Source organism: Sus scrofa, chromosome 16, assembly GCF_054392235.1.
Source record: "Sus scrofa isolate SSC_HxYL_T2T_F1_AM1 chromosome 16, Sscrofa_HxYL_maternal_Yorkshire_Landrace_v2.0, whole genome shotgun sequence".
NCBI classification, from domain to species: Eukaryota; Metazoa; Chordata; class Mammalia; order Artiodactyla; family Suidae; genus Sus; species Sus scrofa.
In genome coordinates this window covers 88,330,835-88,348,691 of record NC_139398.1, presented here as the reverse complement: position 1 = coordinate 88,348,691, position 17,857 = coordinate 88,330,835, and the positions used below count along the sequence as shown (strand labels likewise).

Below are 17,857 nucleotides of genomic sequence, written 5' to 3'. Positions count from 1 at the left end.
CAATCTGCAACCAAATAGAAACTCAAAAGTAAAATCAGCGTTCTTTTTAAAAAATCATCGGAAGGAAAACCCTTTATTCCAAAGAGCCCTCGTTTTTGGAAAACTTACACTCATTGAGATGGTTTAAGAGTCTTCGTTACTAAACAAGTAATAAATAAAGCTGCCTGATAATCATCTTAAAAATTAAAACTTTGAGAAGGAATCTTAGAGAAAAAGAACATAGTTTAAAAGGTAATAATGGTAAGTAAAAAACAAAAAAATGCCTTTAAAAATCCTACTGAAGAGATAACAGTTCAGATTAATGAAAAAGAGACAGGCCAAGTCCGGACTGCAGAGGGCGAGAGAGGACGGGAGTGGAGGTGCCGGGAGAGGGAGAGGAGAGCCCTGCCCGGAGCCTTCTGGCCTCGGCCCAGGAGCCTCGGAGGATTGCTCAGCAGCATAAACAGGGTCAGAACTGGTTTTAAGGTGAGAACACCTGAATAAACCAATTGTTTTCGGTTATAAAATGTTCAAAAGGTGATTCAAAATTTAATATATGAGAAGCATGTGTAGATTCCACTTGAAATTTTACCTAGTCTTTAAAGAACCAACTAAATTTCAGTCTTTTTTGGGTATAAGAGAAGATTGGAACCTCGCTGTTCTTTTTAATAATGAATCCCAACTTGAAAATAACACAAGAAAAAAATTATAAATCCACTGCTGTACCCAAGGGAGGTCAAATATCTGTCCACCAAGCCTTGTACGGGGATGGCCACAGCAGCATTATTCGTTACAGCCTAAAGCTGGAACTAACCCAGATGTCTCTCCATGAGGGAGGGGGACAAACTGTGGTCTGTCCATATGATGCATTGCTACCCAGTCGTGAAAAGGCGTGTTCAAACTACCTGTCCAAGCAAGAATGTGGACGAATTGTCAACAGAACATGCACGGGTTTAAAGAGGCCAGAAGGAAGAGTTTAGTACGATTCATTGACTTTTATGACTTCCTGGAAAAAGCAGACTAATATTGGTCAGAAAGATGACAATGAATTTAAGGAATTTTTTAAAGATTAAAATTGCTTTTATTATAGCCTTGTAACTTTAATTCTCTGATTTGAGTTCATGAAAACTTGCATTCCTCTCTGGATTGCAGTGGCTTTCCTATTGGACTGGATTCTGCATTCTGCATGCAGAAATTCCCAGGCCAGGGATCCAGCATGTACCACAGCAGCAGCCCGAGGTGCTGCAGTGACAATGCTGGATCCTTAACCTGCTGCACCACAGCAGCAGGCTGGAGCTTTTTTATCTGGCAACCACCATTGTGTAATCATTTTAGGGCAGGCATTATGACTAAGCTAGGACATAGTTCCTTATTCAGAACACAACTTTCAAACAGTGTCTTTTAAAATTAAGTGATTATTCATCTGATGCTTGTTCTGCTCCTTGAGATAACTCACATAAGATGTGTTGTATTTAAAACTCTAAATTTCCTTTTTTTTTTTTTCTTTTTCTCTTTCATCTGCTAGAACGCTCCTCTAGATGTGGGCTTCATGGTCTCTAAGCTGCTTCTGACCATACAGTTGTGTCCAAACACAGAGTTTCAGTCCAGCGAAAAGTTCGGAGAAGACCTGAGTGACAACACGTGGGAGTACATCAGTGCCATCGACCTGCTGTGCTGCCACCAGAGGTGGGTGTGGACCCACGACAACATCATCAGGTGGGTCATGTGAACTGTCGGTCTGTTGGGTCATTGCCGAGGGGTGGTTGGCGTCGTGTTGGTGCAGCCGTGTCACGCAGCTGGACCATTGACGGATGACATTGTGATCGGGATGGGGGTTGGTAAAGCTGCCCTTCAAGGGCTTGTGTCATTACCACATCCCCTCGCTTGGTTTTTATGGTACCTTTCTTTCCCTCCTTTTCATTGTATTCTGTTTTACTGTCTTCACCCGGAGGAAAGCGAATCGCAGGCAGGGGGACTTGGGTTCACTGGGCCCCCGCAGGTGGAGGGAGCAGTGCCCGCAGAACAGGTGCTCAGCGATCGAGCGTGGAGTGAGACGCAGTGACCATTATCCTAACGTGCTGGCGCCGTGGGGAGCCCACAGGACGGAGAAATGCTAACGCGACAGTTGGCAGCTCTTCTCACAGAGCCTCATGCGCTCAGGCACCTGTTTGATGTGATGAGTTAACTTTTCTCGTACATCTGCCTTGGCAGCATCTTTGGAGAATGGGAGAAATAGTTCAATAGTCATTCTGTAGTTAATGATGACTCTTAATTTTCTTACAACCCTGACTGAGAAAGGCTGGTTTCACAAAGGACTCACTGCAAAGGCTTCACCAAAGAATGTATAGCCTGTATCTTTGAGATGCCTGAGGAGTGCCTCCTGTGGACGACGGCTCTCTTACTCCCTTTTCCCTTCTTGACACTCGAGGAAAACTGTGCACCTAAACGTCACCAAAAAATCATAAGTCCACTGCCAGGCTTGCGCCCAAGGGAGGTCAGCTATCTGTCCACCAAGCCTTGTACGGGGATGGCCAAAGCAGCAGCACTCACTGCAGCCTAAAGCTGGAACTAACCCCGACGTCTCTCCATGGGGGAGGGGGACAAACTGTGGTCTGTCCATGTGATGCACTGCTACCCAGTCGTGAAAGGGCGTGTTCAAACTACCTGTCCAAGCAAGAATGTGGGCGAATTGTCAACAGAACATGCACGGCTTTAAAGAGGCCAGACGGAAGAGTTTAGTACAATCTGATTGACGTTTATGAATTTCTGGAAAAAGCTGAGCCACAATGGGAGCTCCCAGTGAATACATTTTTAAAAAGAGAAAGCAAAGAGGACCTGCCACTGTTTTCAGCCGGTAGAACGTTTCTTCCGTGCATGTAAAGTGTGGTTCACTTGCTCTGGTTTAGTTCTTTTTCAAAACACAGCTTATTAGCTCTTCCCGGGGACACTGGGCTTTAGAGCACAGACGCTGCCTTACATCTGGATGCCCCAGACACTCTTCAGCACCTCAGCATAGGTGAAGCCTTGTGGAAGGGGTTACAGCACAATAAAGATGCAAGCGTGGGCACGGAGATCCTGAAAGAGGGCAGACGTGTGGTCTTCAGTGGTGTTCCCGTGTTGGCCTACAGCGCTGCCTCTTCAGAAGCTCCTCTGCCCTGACTGACTGTCTCCTAGGGACCATTTTTAAGCTAAGTCCTCACTGCTTGAGTGATGATGGGTGTGCATCCTTCATATGCATTCATCCATGCACTTATAGGTATTTGTCGTTGTTATTTGCAGCAAGGAGCTGTGGCCTGTGATGGATAAGTGGATAAAATACAGAAAAGGACATGCAAACATCGCGTACACGCCTGACATCATCGTAGCGTCAGTACTGAGGCTCATTGGTGAGTTGTCTCTTGTGTCAAATTTGTTCTCGTTATTGATGGTATCCTGGCGGGAGAATAGGTGTATAATAACACCTGTTGGCTGAAACTGCACTATAATGACTGATTTTACAGCCATCAGAGTAGGTACTTGTGCACTGAATTCGTTTTCATTACTCATACGCTTTAAAAATGTTTTGACTTTGTCAGAGGTTTAAGATTTTTCATGTTTGTGTATTTTTTAATAAGTTGATTCTCAGATAATAATTTTAACACACACACATGCACATACTTACATAGACATACCAGGATACATAAATTGCTGTAAACTATAGTCTCATTTGATTTATAGAATTAGTATGTCTTTCCCTGCTTGCACTTGTTGTTTTTCATGCTTGCTTAGTAAGGATAACTATACACCTACATAATTGGGAACTAGTTTTATGTTGCTTCTGAATATTCTGAGCTGAACACACAGAAATTAAAGTCATTGTTTAAAAATATTTTCAATGAAATTGAGGTTCTTTCCAATCTCAGATCTGAAGGCCTCAGTGGTCAGTTAGTTCTGCTCCTCCCTCTCGCCTGAAAGTCTTTAGTTTCGTTTCAACTGCTTTTTCCTCTTTACCCCATCTCTGACAAACTGCCCTCCAGTCCCTGCATCGTTCTCCGTGATGGGATCTGTTCACGTTAGAAGGCTCTCCTCACTCTGACCTGACTTCTCTGCCTGCCGGTGTCTACTGGCCACGCACAACAAGGTGCATTTGATTTCTGCATCTGGGCCCTTTAGATCCTCGCAGGTCGTCGTCAAGACTTTCTTTCTTTTTAGGGCCGCCCTTGCTGCATGTGGAAGTTCCCAGAGCAGGGGTCGAATTGGAGCTTCGTCTGCAACCTGCAGCACAGCTCACGACAACGCTGGACCTTTAACCCACTGAGCGAGGCCAGGGATCGAACTCACATCCTCATGGATTCTAGTTGGGTTCTTAACCCGCTGAGCCACAATGGGAACTCTGTGTCTTGACGGTCAAGTACCTTTGGAGTTTAATAAAAACTCCAAGACAGTGCCATTTGAACTGTGGTTTGAGAATTGTTAAGTTGGTCTTGTAAATAGATCACAGTAGGAAATAGAGTAACCCGAGCTGATTCTGTTACTGTTCCTGCAAATGTGCGTTCCTGCATCATGAGCACTTTGTGTGCAGACAGAGGGACGTTGTACTACACAGACATATAGACTGGGTCTAGACAACAACCTGGTTCAAGGTGGACACCTCATTTCCACTGGAAATGACCAAACGTACACTTGGAATGAAGAAACCAAGTAGGAACGTGAAGGTGTGGAGGGGTGACGAACCTGCCCCGTGGGTGCTTTGCAAGATGGGCTTGAGAACCCCTCGGATGAGGGTGCCCTGAGGAGCAGCGTCAGCCCAGAGCGGGATCAGCAGGGACCCAGACGGGCTGGTGACAGAGGTTTTAGCCATCAGGTGGTGCCACCGATGTGTCTGGAAATTCTGGTTTCTGTAGTGGCTTCTCTTACGGATTCACGAAAGAATTCTTTGAACTAATTCATTCTAAATTGAGAAACCTTTTCTCGAATTTAAGCAACGAACATGTTAAGTCTATAAATACTAATGTGTTGACCTGGCTGAAGTATCTCTGGCATTTGCTAGAATATGGTACCTTTGAAGCCCCACTTAGGAAACACCCTGTGATTTTATCTGTTACATTGCAGTGGTTGTCTCTTTATAAGAGTATTTATCGACTGTTAGCAAGAAGGGGAGCAGGAGTGGAAGCTGTGTTTCTGGCAGCTGACCCCGTCCGGGGAAGCAGTCTGTGTGGCCGGGGCGGGGGCGGGGGGGGGGGGGGTGGCCTCGCGTGTGGTTGTCTTCTTCACGGAGCTTTTATCAGCTTTGGCTGATTGTCCGAATTGCCTAAAAAGCTTTTTTTTGGTCTTTTTGTCTTTTTAGGGCCACTGCCGCAGCATGTGGAGGTTCCCAGGCTAGGGGTGGAATTGGAGCTGTAGCCACCAGCCTACACCACAGCTCACGGCAACGCCGGATCCGTAACCCACTGAGCAAGGCCGGGGATCAAACCTGTGACCTCACAGATACCAGTGAGATTGGTTTCCCTTGAACCACGACGGGAACTCCTGAAAAACTTTTTTAAAAGTACAAATTCTCAGGGTCAACCAAAGTTGCACAAGACTGTGGAAATAACTTTCAAATATGTACCTTTAAAAGTACCTCACACGATTAAGAGTTATATGTTAATAGTTTAATCTAAAAACAAGGATGTGTAATTGTAGGGAGAAAACCTGATTGTAAGTTTTAGTCAAACTCAGGCTAATTTATTCTTTACATCTTTGAAATATAGCTGCTTAGAAAAGAGTTTATAACATTTAATATATATTATTTAGGGTAATATGTGTATATTTACATAACTAAGAGTGGTATATGATATATTTACACTATAGAAATAATGTATATTTAATATATAGTTAGTAATATTGTATAATAAAATAACATGTAAGTTAAAAAAAGGTAGAATAAAGGATGGCTAATAAGAAAGGAAGTACAGTGTCAAAATAAGATCCGGCGTTAGGACCGAGAACACGGCTTAGTCTGCAGAGGGACCAGGTCCAGCTGACACACCTGGAAGACTGGGGTGCAGAGGGCGGGTCGGCGGGGCGGGGGAACCAGGCTGAGCTTTGCTGCTCTGGGTGTCTTTTTTTTTTTTTTTTTTTTTTTTTGTCTTTTGTCTTTTTTTGTTGTTGTTGTTGTTGCTATTTCTTGGGCCGATCCCACGGCATATGGAGGTTCCCAGGCTAGGGGTCCAATCGGAGCTGTAGCCACCGGCCTACGCCAGAGCCACAGCAACGCGGGATCCGAGCCGCGTCTGCAACCTACACCACAGCTCACGGCAACGCCAGATCGTTAACCCACTGAGCAAGGGCAGGGACCGAACCCGCAACCTCATGGTTCCTAGTCGGATTCGTTAACCACTGCGCCACGATGGGAACTCTTGCTCTGGGTGTCTTGGTGCCGAAGGCCTCCCTGATTTGCACAAAGCCAGTGCTGGGCGCCCCGTGATGGGGGCGGCGGGGGGGCAGGAGAGCAGAAACTCTGCAGATGGGGCAGAACCCTGAGAAGCAGCCTTGGGGGGGATGTGCACTCACCTCCCCGCACACCCGTCTGAGTTGGAGTTTGAACTGTTTCTAAGAAGCAGCTTCCTGCAGTTCCTGAGGCTGACTCTTACGAAGGATTTTGACAGAGAATGAAGTTGGGTGATTTTTCAGATACGTTGGTTGGCTGGGATTTCGTGATAAAAAATGAAGCCGCACAGCACTCATTCATAAAAGAAAGGAATTGTCTGTATTCTTAACTCCGGATTTGTAAACCATGGGGATAGAACAAGCTTCTGTTGAAGGATCCCGTGTACTCTAATGCTGGGTTGGGGTGTGAGCAGCGCTGGTAGCAGACGGGCACGTGGGATGTCCAGGCGGGTTTCTCCTAACCTCCCTCACGTGGCAGCAAGGCACGAACGAGCGTCGTGTGTCGTGTTTGGGCTGCTCCAGGCCCGGGGGAATGTGCAGGACTGGGAGAGCCTGCTCCAGGCCGAGGGGTCCTGGCCGAGCCCAGGCCTGGAGAGGGTGGGGTGGCCCCTCGGTGGGAAGGGACGGAAGTTTGCCGGCCGCTGGATGCACTGGGGTAGAGCTTTCTAGTGACGCTTGCCCAAGGAGCTTGGCCCAGCTGTGTTAGCAGAGCCTTGACCGGAGAGCAGTTCCTCTTGTGAGGCCTTTGCCAGTGCGGCTGCGGTAGCCACGGCTTGTTGGTGTCTAGCCAGTGTCTCACCCCATCTTTCAGCTGTCTTTGCAGTTGTTCTGACTCATCCTTTCCATAACATCCCCGCACCTTAAAACCTTGGAGGAAACCCCTGGGTAACGGTCTTGCTCTGAGGGCTGCCTGTGGACAGGGTCCCCTCCCCTGCGGCCCCAGCTCCCCCGGGCTTCCCGGAGTGTGGAGCGGGCTGTCCTTGACATTGAGATGAACTCCTCGTTTCTTACTTGAATTTTAGCATGGCCGAGCTGCCCCGGGCTCACTCGCACTCCTTCTCGAGGGGAGCTTTTCCTCCCGTCTGTTGTGCACATTTGTCCATCATCTTTGTCATCATATATTGGAATCTTTTCCCCAAAACTGAGTACCTCTGACTTATGATTTCCTTTTATTTTATAAAAGGATAGCTCTGTCAACTTAAATAGCTTATAAAACCCAACTCACTCCACATTTTTAATTAAAAGAAAGGGAGCCATTGTAACATAGTCATGTGTTATCTGTAGACACACGCGTATCCCATAGCCGAGTGACCCCATAGCCGTCCGTGTTGGGCGTACGCCCTGTCCTTTCTCTGCTGTGAGTCATGCATGGAGCTCCTGATATGTTGTCCCTGCTCTGGGGGCTTGCGCTTAGCCCTTGGAGCTAATCGCCAGGAGATACTTAAGAAATATCTGGTCTTTGAAAGAAAGGAAATTTCTGATCCCCGAGGTACATTACTCTTCAGCCTCAGTGAGAGACTTTCCAAGGGATTATCCAGAGGTTTGCAGTTTCATCCTGGCTTAGGAATTATCCGGAGGTCATTGGTCAGTAGGAATGTACCGAGTGTGCTGCGTGTCACAGCGTTCAGGGTGCGTGGAACCAGCCCTGAGCCACTTCCCACAGCAGTCACGTTCCTGTCTGACCAGTCAGCGCCGAGGTGGGGCTGATGGCCTGCTTCCCCCAGAAGCCTGCGGCTGTTCTGAGTGTTGAGAGAGAACGTGGGCACAGAGCAGTGAGCGTGCAGGTGGTGTTGTCAGGCGGGCAAAGGAGGAGGACTCGGCTAGAGTGGGCTGGTACCCATGGGCCCTGTGAATACAGGAGGGTCCAGGTGAGTGGGGACTAGTGGATGATGTCCTGCTTAGTTCCCCTGGTGACACCCCCCCCCCAAGAGCTTTTATCACTCCAGGTTTTATGTATCAATTATTGCATTAATTAAAACTGGAACTCAGAGTTCCTGTTATGGCTCAGTGGTTAACAAATCCAACTAGGAACCATGAGGTTGCAGGTTCGATCCCTGGCTTGGCTCAGTGGGTTAAGGATCCAGCGTTGCCATGAGCTGTGGTGTAGGTTGCAGACACGGCTGGGATCCCGCATTGCTGTGGCTGTGGTATAGGCCAGTGGCTACAGCTCCGATTCGACCTCTAGCCTGGGAACCGTCATATGCCACGGCAACAGCCCTAGAAAAGGCAAAAAAAAAAGACAAAAAAAATTAAAACAAAATAAAACTGGGACTTAACAAATAGCTATTCATTTAAAATGAATAATAATAGGGAGTTCCCTTTGTGTCTCAGTGGGTTGAGAACCTGACCTTGTCTCCATGAGGATGCAGGTTGGATCCCTGGCCTCACTCAGTGGGTTAAAGATTCGGCATTGCTGTGGCTGTGGTGTAGGGCAGCAGCTGCAGCTCTGATTCAGCCCCTAGCCTGGGAACTTAACATATGCTGCAAGTACAGCCCTAAAAAGCAAAAAAAAACCTTAATAATAATAAATGACCATTAACATAAGTGAGTCCTTAAATGAGCAATAACTATTGCTGAAACAAAACTAGAGTGAGCCGAATGGCGCATATCTTGCTGCAGACCTCTCTGCTGTCCGCATTCCTGGCAAAGCTGGTCTCCCGTAGCTGCTGCGCATTCAGCCTCTGGCTGCCTGTTGCCTTGGCTGACATATCTGAAGAAAATCCAGTCTCTTAGAGACATGGAGTTGATAACAAGAGTGCTTTCACAGTCCTTTCAGGTCATGGTGTGGAACTGAGCAAGTGAAACTTGCTCAGAGACAAGTTGCAGTGTGAAATCTGAAACCTCGTGGATGAACCTGGCTGCTGTGTGGCATGAAAACCCAGGCTCTAGCTGACATGCGAAGGGGGCTTTTGCCCACTCGTGACTTTGTAACCCGTGCTGCTCACTTGGAAAATAATGATTCCACAGCCCTATCATCACTGATCTCATCAGAGAAATCTTAAGTATTTGAAGCTGTCAGGCTTAGGGTAGCCAATGGAAGTTTATCCAGAATTCTCATTTTGCTTTAAGAGCTCCCATTTTACCATTGACAATAATGATAAATTTCTTTGCAGTGACAGGTTCACCCTACTCATTTTTGAGAAAATGTGTGTCTCGGTCTAAACAGCCCTAGTGTGTCAGTCACTCTTTCAGTAGAAATAGGGGTTTCACAGGAATGGCACCCAGTTCCCCTCGCAGCCGAAGTGGCTGCACAGGTGCTTTTCCTGCTGGCAGCCAGTGTGCAGGGCGCCCCGGGCCTGCCTCGCACGCCCTTCCCACTCCACGCACGGAACACGGAAGAGTTGTGTACCGGGTCTGGATTTCATGAGCGTCACGGTTACTGCTTCATCCAGGGCATTCGCGGTGAAGCTAGCTTTTTGGTCGTGTGCCTGGCAGTGGAGAGTGACCCCCTTGCAGCGCTGGTCCCACTGTCCCAACTGGTGCTGAGGGTCCAGTTGTCTGGTCTCCCCACCTTCTCCATGGGTACCCATCTCAGCACTTGGGAAGCAGGCAGAGAACTAGAGAGTGTCCTTGGGAAAGTAGTTTTGACCTTGAGGACTCCTGGGTTCTGTCGAGCACACTGGGGAGCCGCTGCTCTGCGCGAGAACAGAGGTTGCATTAGACAACTCCACTGGAAGAGCAAAGTGTGCTGTTGGTTTAGCCTGCTCACCCAGTACAAGTGAGTCATTTCGCAGTTCCGGTTGTGGCGCAGAGCAGATGAATCCGACTAGTATCCGTGAGGAGGTGGGTTTGATCTCCGGCCTCGCTCAGTGGGTCGGGGAATCCTGCGTTGCTGTGAGCTGTGGTGTAGACGGTCAGCTGTAGCTCCGATTCCACCCCCTTGCCTGGGAACTTCCATATGCCGTGGGTGCAGCCCTAAAAAGCAAATACAAATAAATACATGAAAATGAAAAAGAAAGAAATTTATTTCACGCAGCCTGCTGGCTGAAACCGTTCCTTCCGCTTGACTCCGTTTATTGTGTGATAACCCGGAAAGCAGCGGTGAGCACCGTCTGTGTGTGCGGATCACAGGAGGGCGGGTGAGTCACGTCCCACCCCCACCCCCACGCCACCCCCAGACAGATGGTGCTTCAGGGAGTCTTGACGCTTGCTGGTTAACCTGGCTCCGTTTAAGAAGAGGGACTCCTTTTAGCTTCCGCTGCTGATGCTGCTGTGATGTACGTCGCATTAACAGGAAGGAAGAGTTTTAAATTCCTATGGAAAGTTAACGTGGAACCAACGATGTGTTATGTTTTGGTGTCTTTTCTCCCCCAGGTCGTTTAGGTCAGCTGGGTCTGAAGGAAGGGTTTCCATCCGCCGTGAAGAACATCAGCGCGGTGATCGGCATGTTCATCCAGCACGCCCAGGACGAAGGTAAGGGAGGGGCCAGGAGAGTGGCTGCCGGCTCGCCCGCCCGCCGTGCTGGGCTGGGCATTTCTGAGCCGCAGGAGACCCTCTTCTCAGAAGGAGCCTTGGGGCCTCACGCCTGCCCCTCTGGGTTAGGCTGGCCCTGCCCCACAGCGCCCTCGCGGGGTCCCCAGAACCGCCTTCCTGGGGGTGGCTCTTCTGGGGGTGACCCTTGGGCGGGGGCGGCTCTGATGGTTTTATACACAGGAAACCAGCTGAGGTCTGGAGCTCTTTACACAGTGCCACGTGCTCTTCCTACTACACTTACTTTAGAATCACTCCGCCCTTTCTGTTAGGCTTTGTTGTAGTCTTTACTGTGTGCCCTGCTCTAGTCTCTAATTACCTTGCAGATCAGGGCAAGAATAATTTTAAAAGCTACAGTCCTATGTACCATTTTGGCATTGACACTTGACTGTTCGGGTTTGTGGTGATGTTTGTTTACTTGTAAATAGTAGTAGTTTGCCCCGTTGGGTGTTGCATCACTCACAACAGCTTATATATTTAATAAGAAATTGCAATGAAATAACTCAAATATTTTAAACTAAATTCGTTCAGTGGATTAAGCTTTAAAATTCAACTGAGTTAAGTTTGAACTAAGTAACCCCTAAATAAACTTGCGAGCGCTCTGGAGGCGACTCTTCTGGACCTGGGCCTGGACCGCGACCTCCACGCTCGTAGCCGCTGTGCACAGTTAAGCGCCGCGGGCTGTGTTCACCGGCTGCGCTCTGGGGAGTGAGAGCGACCAGCAGCAGCGTTTGGTTTGTTCTCCATCCGCCGTGTTCTCCGAGCCCTAAGTCCATCTGCAGGCGCTTTTCCTGCGGGTCTAGAGGAGCATTTATTTGAGGAACGCTTTGGGACCCCCATGTCATTAAAACTTAAACATGGGGGTGACACCCCCCCCCCCCCCCCCCCCCGCCCCCAGAGCTGCCCGGAAGGCTGCGCACTGATCATGGGAGGACAGCTTCGGGGCCCCGCGCCCTCTGCGCCAGCTCGCCGTCCTGGGGGTACAGGCTGGCCCAGGGACCTGTGCGGAGGAGCGGTGCTGCTTTGGGTTTTTTCCCCCCGTTGTAGAAGGGACTTTTTCATGGTGGGTTTTTAAAAAAATACTTTTCATTGTCGCAGAGAAGTCGTCTGTATTCGAGTAGATGAACCGCTTTAAAGTTCTGAATAACAGAGGTTTTTCTTGTGCGATGACTGATGTGGAGATTCTTTTCAGATATACCCTGGGGCATTCAGCTGGCAGCCGTGTACGCTCTGTGCGACCTGAGCCCCAGCAACCCGGAGGAGATCGCCAAGATCCTGGAAGCTTGGCGCCAAGAGACTCCCCGCAGCGTCCCCGCCGCCGTGCTGGGCTCGCTGGAGGAGGTCCGCGCGCTGTGCGCCCCGGAGCGCAGCTGACCGCCCGCCGCGCCCGGAGAAGTGCCTTCCCGGGGAAGCACATGCGTCAGCTTCCGGGGTGCAGAGCGCGGTCCAGAGAGGTGCGAGCGAGCCAGGCGCCCGGGGCGTCCGCGCCCAGGGCTGTCGGCGCGGTGGCTGCGCGTCCCTGGACTGAACACATTTCACTTAAGCTGTTGCGATCATACGACACGTGGATTGTAGTTTGTTGTGTCTTGGTCCAACAACAAACACTTGAACTTAGCCCTTTTTTTGCTGCAGAAAGTGTCCTTTTAGTGGCTTTTTAAAATCAAGTGGCATTTTGTAATGAATTTATTATAAAAGCATTGATTTGGTTTCTGAGCCAGTTTGGACTTTGTGCCCGCAGGACTAACCAGGACAGAAACGGAGAGGCTACAGCAGAGCTAGGAGACCCTTCCCCTGTCTCAGCTGGAAACGGGCTACAGCGTTCTCGCCAAGGCCTGGTGTGCTGAGCAGAGGGGGCAGAACAGGGAGAGCCTTTAGAAGCTTCTTGGAATGCCTTTCTCCGTGTCTCTAAAGTTCCTTACAAATATTTAACTCTGTATCAGGAAAAGGAGAACCGCGGAGGAGAGCTGCGCGGGTGTGGCTCCCTGCCCACGCGCGCAGCCCTGCGCGGGCCGTGTACATACGGACAGCCTATAATGTGTCTCACATTTGATGATATTCCACTTTGGGAATTTTAGTATTTGTACATAGAAAATGGGTTTAATAACTCACCGTGGTCCTGATTTGTCTTATATTCATCATTTCTTAAAACTCTTGTATGTGTTTTTATAATAAAAAAATAAAAGTAAGCCATGCCCGTGATTGTCCTCATCAGCGCCGAGTGACACGTAGCCTTACTTCCATCCAACCAAGGGCGACCAAGTCCTCGGCGCCAAAGTTGGAAGAGCCCGCCTTCCACGGGCGCCCCCCTCCCAGGAGTGGGAGCTCCCTGGCTTTGCCGGCTCACCGCGATGCTCTCGGGGGCATCAGACACCAGATGAGCGCTGATGGGCCCTCGGGATCGGACGTTTAACTACAGTTGCCGCCTTTAAAAAGGACGTTTGGTGATTCTTTCCTTCCTCTTTCCTCCCGCCTGGTAAGTAATAATAACAAGCAGAGGCTGATGCCCAGCTCCGCCTGGCCTCTGGGAGCTCCCCTTGCCGCGCTCCTTCTTTCCTCATGGTGACGGAGCTGTGCTCTCTGCCAGGGCCTTTCCCGGAGGAGCTGGCCGCGGAGGTGGCCAAGCTCTCAAAGGCCGGTCCTCTGTTGGTGGAAAGGAGTCCTGCGCAGTCACCCTCACGCCTCAGCAGCCGGGCTCGCCAGTTACGTGCAGAGAGGGAGAGAGGTGTGCAGTCCAAGAGCACGGACGCTCCTGGCCTCTGCCCGCCCAGGGTCCCTCCGAGGAACTGACGCGTCCGTGAGTGAGGACCAGAGAGGAGGCAGCCAGCCTTGAGAGGAGGGGACCCTGGACTGGCCTCCCTCCCAGGTGGGCCTCCCTCCTGGACCGGCCTCCCTCCCGGAAGGGGCCTCCCTCCCGGACAGGTGCGCAGGCTCTGGGAGGAAAGAGCCTGCCGTGTGTGGGCTGGAGGCTGGGGTGGTCAGAACACGCTGTGTAAGGAGCGCGTGTCCTTTCTTCAGTGACACAGGTAACTGCCTCTCTGGGACCTGGGCAGCCCCGGGCTCGGTCCTGCTCATTTGAGCAGGGGTGTCCGGTGAGGGTCCGGTTCCCCACGCTGCTCTGTGACCCAGACAGAGGAGGGCGAGGCGGGAGGCACACCCGTCAGGAGGTGGTGGTTGGTGTCCCGGGACAGGTAGGAATCAAGATACCCAGTGTCAGGGTCGGCATCTGGGTGTGGTGACAGGGGCTCCAGATACGGTGGCAGGAGTTGCAAATCCTAGGCGTGTGTTTGGGACATGAGACTTCCAAGGGGAGGCGGCAGGGAGCCTCTGGGCAAAAGTCAAGTTCATGCAAAATGGGGCTGAAGGTAGGAAGCAGATGGAGTGGGGAGGGTATTTAAAGCAGGTGGCGGGGTTCCTGTCGTGGCTAAGCAGAAAGGAATCCGACTAGGAGCCATGAGGACGCAGGTTCAATCCTTGGCCTCACTCAGTGGGTTTAGGATCTGGCATGGCTGTGAGCTGTGGTGTAGGTCACGGATGCAGCTTGGATCCTGTGTTGCTGTGGCTGTGGTGTAGGCCGGCAGCTGTAGCTCCGATTCAACTCTTAGCCTGCGAACCTCCGTATGCCGTGGGGGTGGCCCTAAAAAGCAAAAAATAAATAAATAAATAAAAATAAAATAAAGCACAGGGTCATCTCAGAAGAAAAGTAACTTCCCTTACTCACTGTGTCCTGTGATTTGAAGATGAGCAGGAGCAGGTGCAGGAGGCGGGCCAGGTGGGGCAGGAGGGGTGCGGCACCTGGCCCGGGCCTGGATGGGGTCTGGAGGGTCGGAGGGCAGGCGGCAGCCACCTGCGCTGCTCAGGCCGCGAGGTCCGGGGAGGAGGGGGCAGATTTCTTCTCCTGCGGCCGGTGCTGAGCCTGCTGAGCCTCCCCCAGGGAACCGCAGGCTCTGCTCTCACTGACTCTCCTGAGCCCAGGACACCCCCTGTTTTGTAGGGTCTCCACCAGGCTCTCACCCCAGGCACCCTGAACGCCTCAGCTCCCAACTCCATGGATGTTTGTCTGATGTTTCCCTGAAGTCCAAGCCAACATCGATTAGATTTTTTAAAGCAGCCTTATTAAAAACGCAGGAAGGAGTTCCCGTTATGGCTCAGGGGAAACGAATCTGACTGGCCTACATGAGGACGCAGGTTCACTCCCTGGCCTCGCTCAGTGGGTTAAGGATCCAGCATTGCCGTGAGCTGTGGTGTAGGTCGCAGATGCTGCTCGGATCCTGCGTTGCTGTGACTGTGGTGTAGGCCAGCGGCTACAGCTCTGATTCGACCCCCAGCCTGGGAACTTCCACATACCCTGAGTGTGGCCCTTAAAAAAAAATTAAAAAAAAACACAGCAAAACCTGAAAGGAGGTAGCCATCCAGAGAGGAGAGGGCTCAGGGTTACACCTGCTGACCTGCTGACTGGTTGGGGAAAGAGGGCTGCTAGGCCACAGGGTACAAGGCCCTGTAGGGGGCATTGAGGAGGGGGCAGGAAGGGGGGCGGGCTTGAGTAGGGCAGGGGGTATTACAAGGAGCCGGTGGGGCGATGACGAGGGTCTGGTCATTCTTGTCTGGACCAGAGGCTTGAGTTCAGTCTCCTTGCAGGGCCCTTGGAGCCCAGCAGTTTCTAGAGAGAGGATAATTTTCACAACGGCAGGGTTTCTTCTACTGTGTGGACGCACCTGCCAGGCCCACCCCTGACCAGCGCAGGAAGGTCACAGGACACTTGTTCCTGAGCCACTGTCATTTGGGGAGGCTCCCGTCAATAATCCAAAGGCTGGCCGGACTGCTCTCAGTACCCCGAGGAGGGCTGTTGGGGACAAGCTGCCAGTGCAGGCTATGTCCTTGCTCCAGAGCCTCGTCAGTGCGGAAACATCTAGAAAAGCAGAGTTGAGTTCTCTTGTGGCGACGGCTGTGCTCTAGAGTCACGCTATCTGTTCCGGAGCTGTCATCGGCCGAGAGAGAAACCAGACAACCAAACAGGACCCGAGTCCTGCCTTTAAATGCTCAGAGGCTTTATGAAATGTGATCAGCGCCTCCTGCAGGTCAGTTTGTAGCCACTCTTCCAGCCCGAAACTCAAGGACCTTGAGGGTCGAAGTGGGAGCTCCCTTCAGGGAAAGAGGAAAAGGGCAAGGCCCTGGCAGGTCCAGCCTCCTCTCTGAAAGCCTGAACCCCAGGACCAGCCGTTATTTGCATATTGACAATCTGTTTGCTAAATCAGCAGTGGAGCAGAAAACAATTTTTGAATCATTTGCTCTTGACCTTTCTTATTTCATATTTTGAAAGAAACTCAAATTTAGCTCCTGTCATCTTGGCAATCATTCAGAATAATATTTTTAATGTGTCTATTTGTTTAGGAATGAGGAAATGAGGTTTCTGGATATTGATGCAATTTTGAAATGCATAACTTTATTCTCAGTAGAAATATGGGCATTGAAAAAACTAAAGATAAATGCAATTTCAGAAACTGTAAGTTCACTTTCTTTTTTCTGTCTCTCTTTAGCTGTACATCCCATTTTTAATGCACTTAAGAAAAAGGAGGCATTCCCGTCAGGGCTCAGTGGAGACAAATCTGACTAGGAAGCATGAAGATGCAGGTTCGATCCCTGGCCTCACTCTGGGGGTTAAGGATCTGGTGTTGCCTTGAGCTGTGGTGTAGGTCACAGACGTGGCTCGGATCCCAGTGTAGGCCGGCAGCTGATTCAACCCCTAGCCTGGGAACCTCTATATGCTGCAGGTGCGGCCCTAAAAAGACAAAAAACGAAAAAGGAAATGCTTTTTATTGTAAATGGTGTGTTTTTATCCACAGGTTGAGCTTTGCATTACGTCCTTACCTGGCATTTCTTGCCACTCAAATTCCACAGTCTGACCAAGTGAGGAGAAAGGAGAGGGGGAAAGAAATCTTAAAATAAGAAAACTCTTGCTCCTGGTGTTCAAGTTGATTTTTTTTAATCCTGTTCAAGTGTGTTCAGTGGAAACTACATTGACTTTTTTCAGCTCTCTTGCGCCACTCCTCGCGGGAGGGGCCTGCAGCTGCCTGAGCGTCCCAGCAGGGGGCGCGCTGCACCTGGCTCGTGCACCCAGAACCGGGCACCCATCCAGAGGCCCTCCTACACCCAGCAGATAAACACAGGTTTAGGAGGGAAGAGAAACAAAGGGATAGCAAGGTATATTTCAGACGAACCCAATGCCTCTTCTTCCCAAACATGCTTCCCCTGAAACTTCCGTGGAGAGAAAGGCTGCGGTCGGCTGGAGGCGGCGGCAAGGCTTCCAGAAGGCTTGGAAGGGTCTCCAGCCTGGACGTTTTGAGAGCTGAGAAATCCCAGCCTTCCCCTTTCACCTGAGCGTGGTGCAACTCACCTGACTCACTGGGGCTGGGGGCACAGGGCTGCCTCTCAAAAGGAGGTTGCATCAGGATGTCAGCATTCTCTTGGGATTCTAATTGGCTCTTTGCATCCCTGGGGCTCGCGTTTGTCTCAGTGTAGCAGGGATGTAACAAGCCACGGATGTTACAAATGGTATTTCTGAGTCACCTCAGGAATTTTGAATTTTGCGGGGCTCAAAACTTTTTTCTACAGAAAATACAGACAATGCCCGAGCAGATAATGAGAATCTCAGCTCAGGAGCTGGAGACAGTTCCTTTGCCTTAGCAAAGGCCACGCTTGACTCAGCAATTCAGTAGGATCCTGGTGGTTTGTTATTTGACACCATTTATTTCCTTCACCACTAGAATGAAATTATTCTGATGGTTTGCTTTTACTCCTATTGTTTTCCCGTTGTTGTTTCTGGGGTTTTGGGGAGGTGGGGAAGTGGGAATTTGCTTTGAATGGTCATACACAGTTATCAACATGTTCTGTTAACCACTGAAGCAATTAATTTCATGCGATTAACTTTGTAGAATGTTTGCTTGCTCGTTTGTCAAGAAAGACTTTTTTTTTAAAGAGCCGAATCTGCACTCTCTGGAAG

General features: G+C 50.2%; 1 protein-coding gene across 1 annotated transcript in view; it reads left to right on the top strand.

Moving 5' to 3' along the window:
* ICE1 (interactor of little elongation complex ELL subunit 1) overlaps nt 1-13,042 on the top strand; it is a 58,751-nt gene extending 45,709 nt beyond the window's left edge. The window contains exons 16-19 of the mRNA XM_021077125.2: nt 1,505-1,695; nt 3,259-3,365; nt 10,705-10,803; nt 12,053-13,042. Coding sequence (XP_020932784.2) covers nt 1,505-1,695; nt 3,259-3,365; nt 10,705-10,803; nt 12,053-12,234 — 579 coding nt within the window. The 3' untranslated portion in view covers nt 12,235-13,042. The remainder of the gene's footprint in view (nt 1-1,504; nt 1,696-3,258; nt 3,366-10,704; nt 10,804-12,052) is intronic.
* The last annotated feature ends 4,815 nt before the right edge of the window (nt 13,043-17,857 follow it).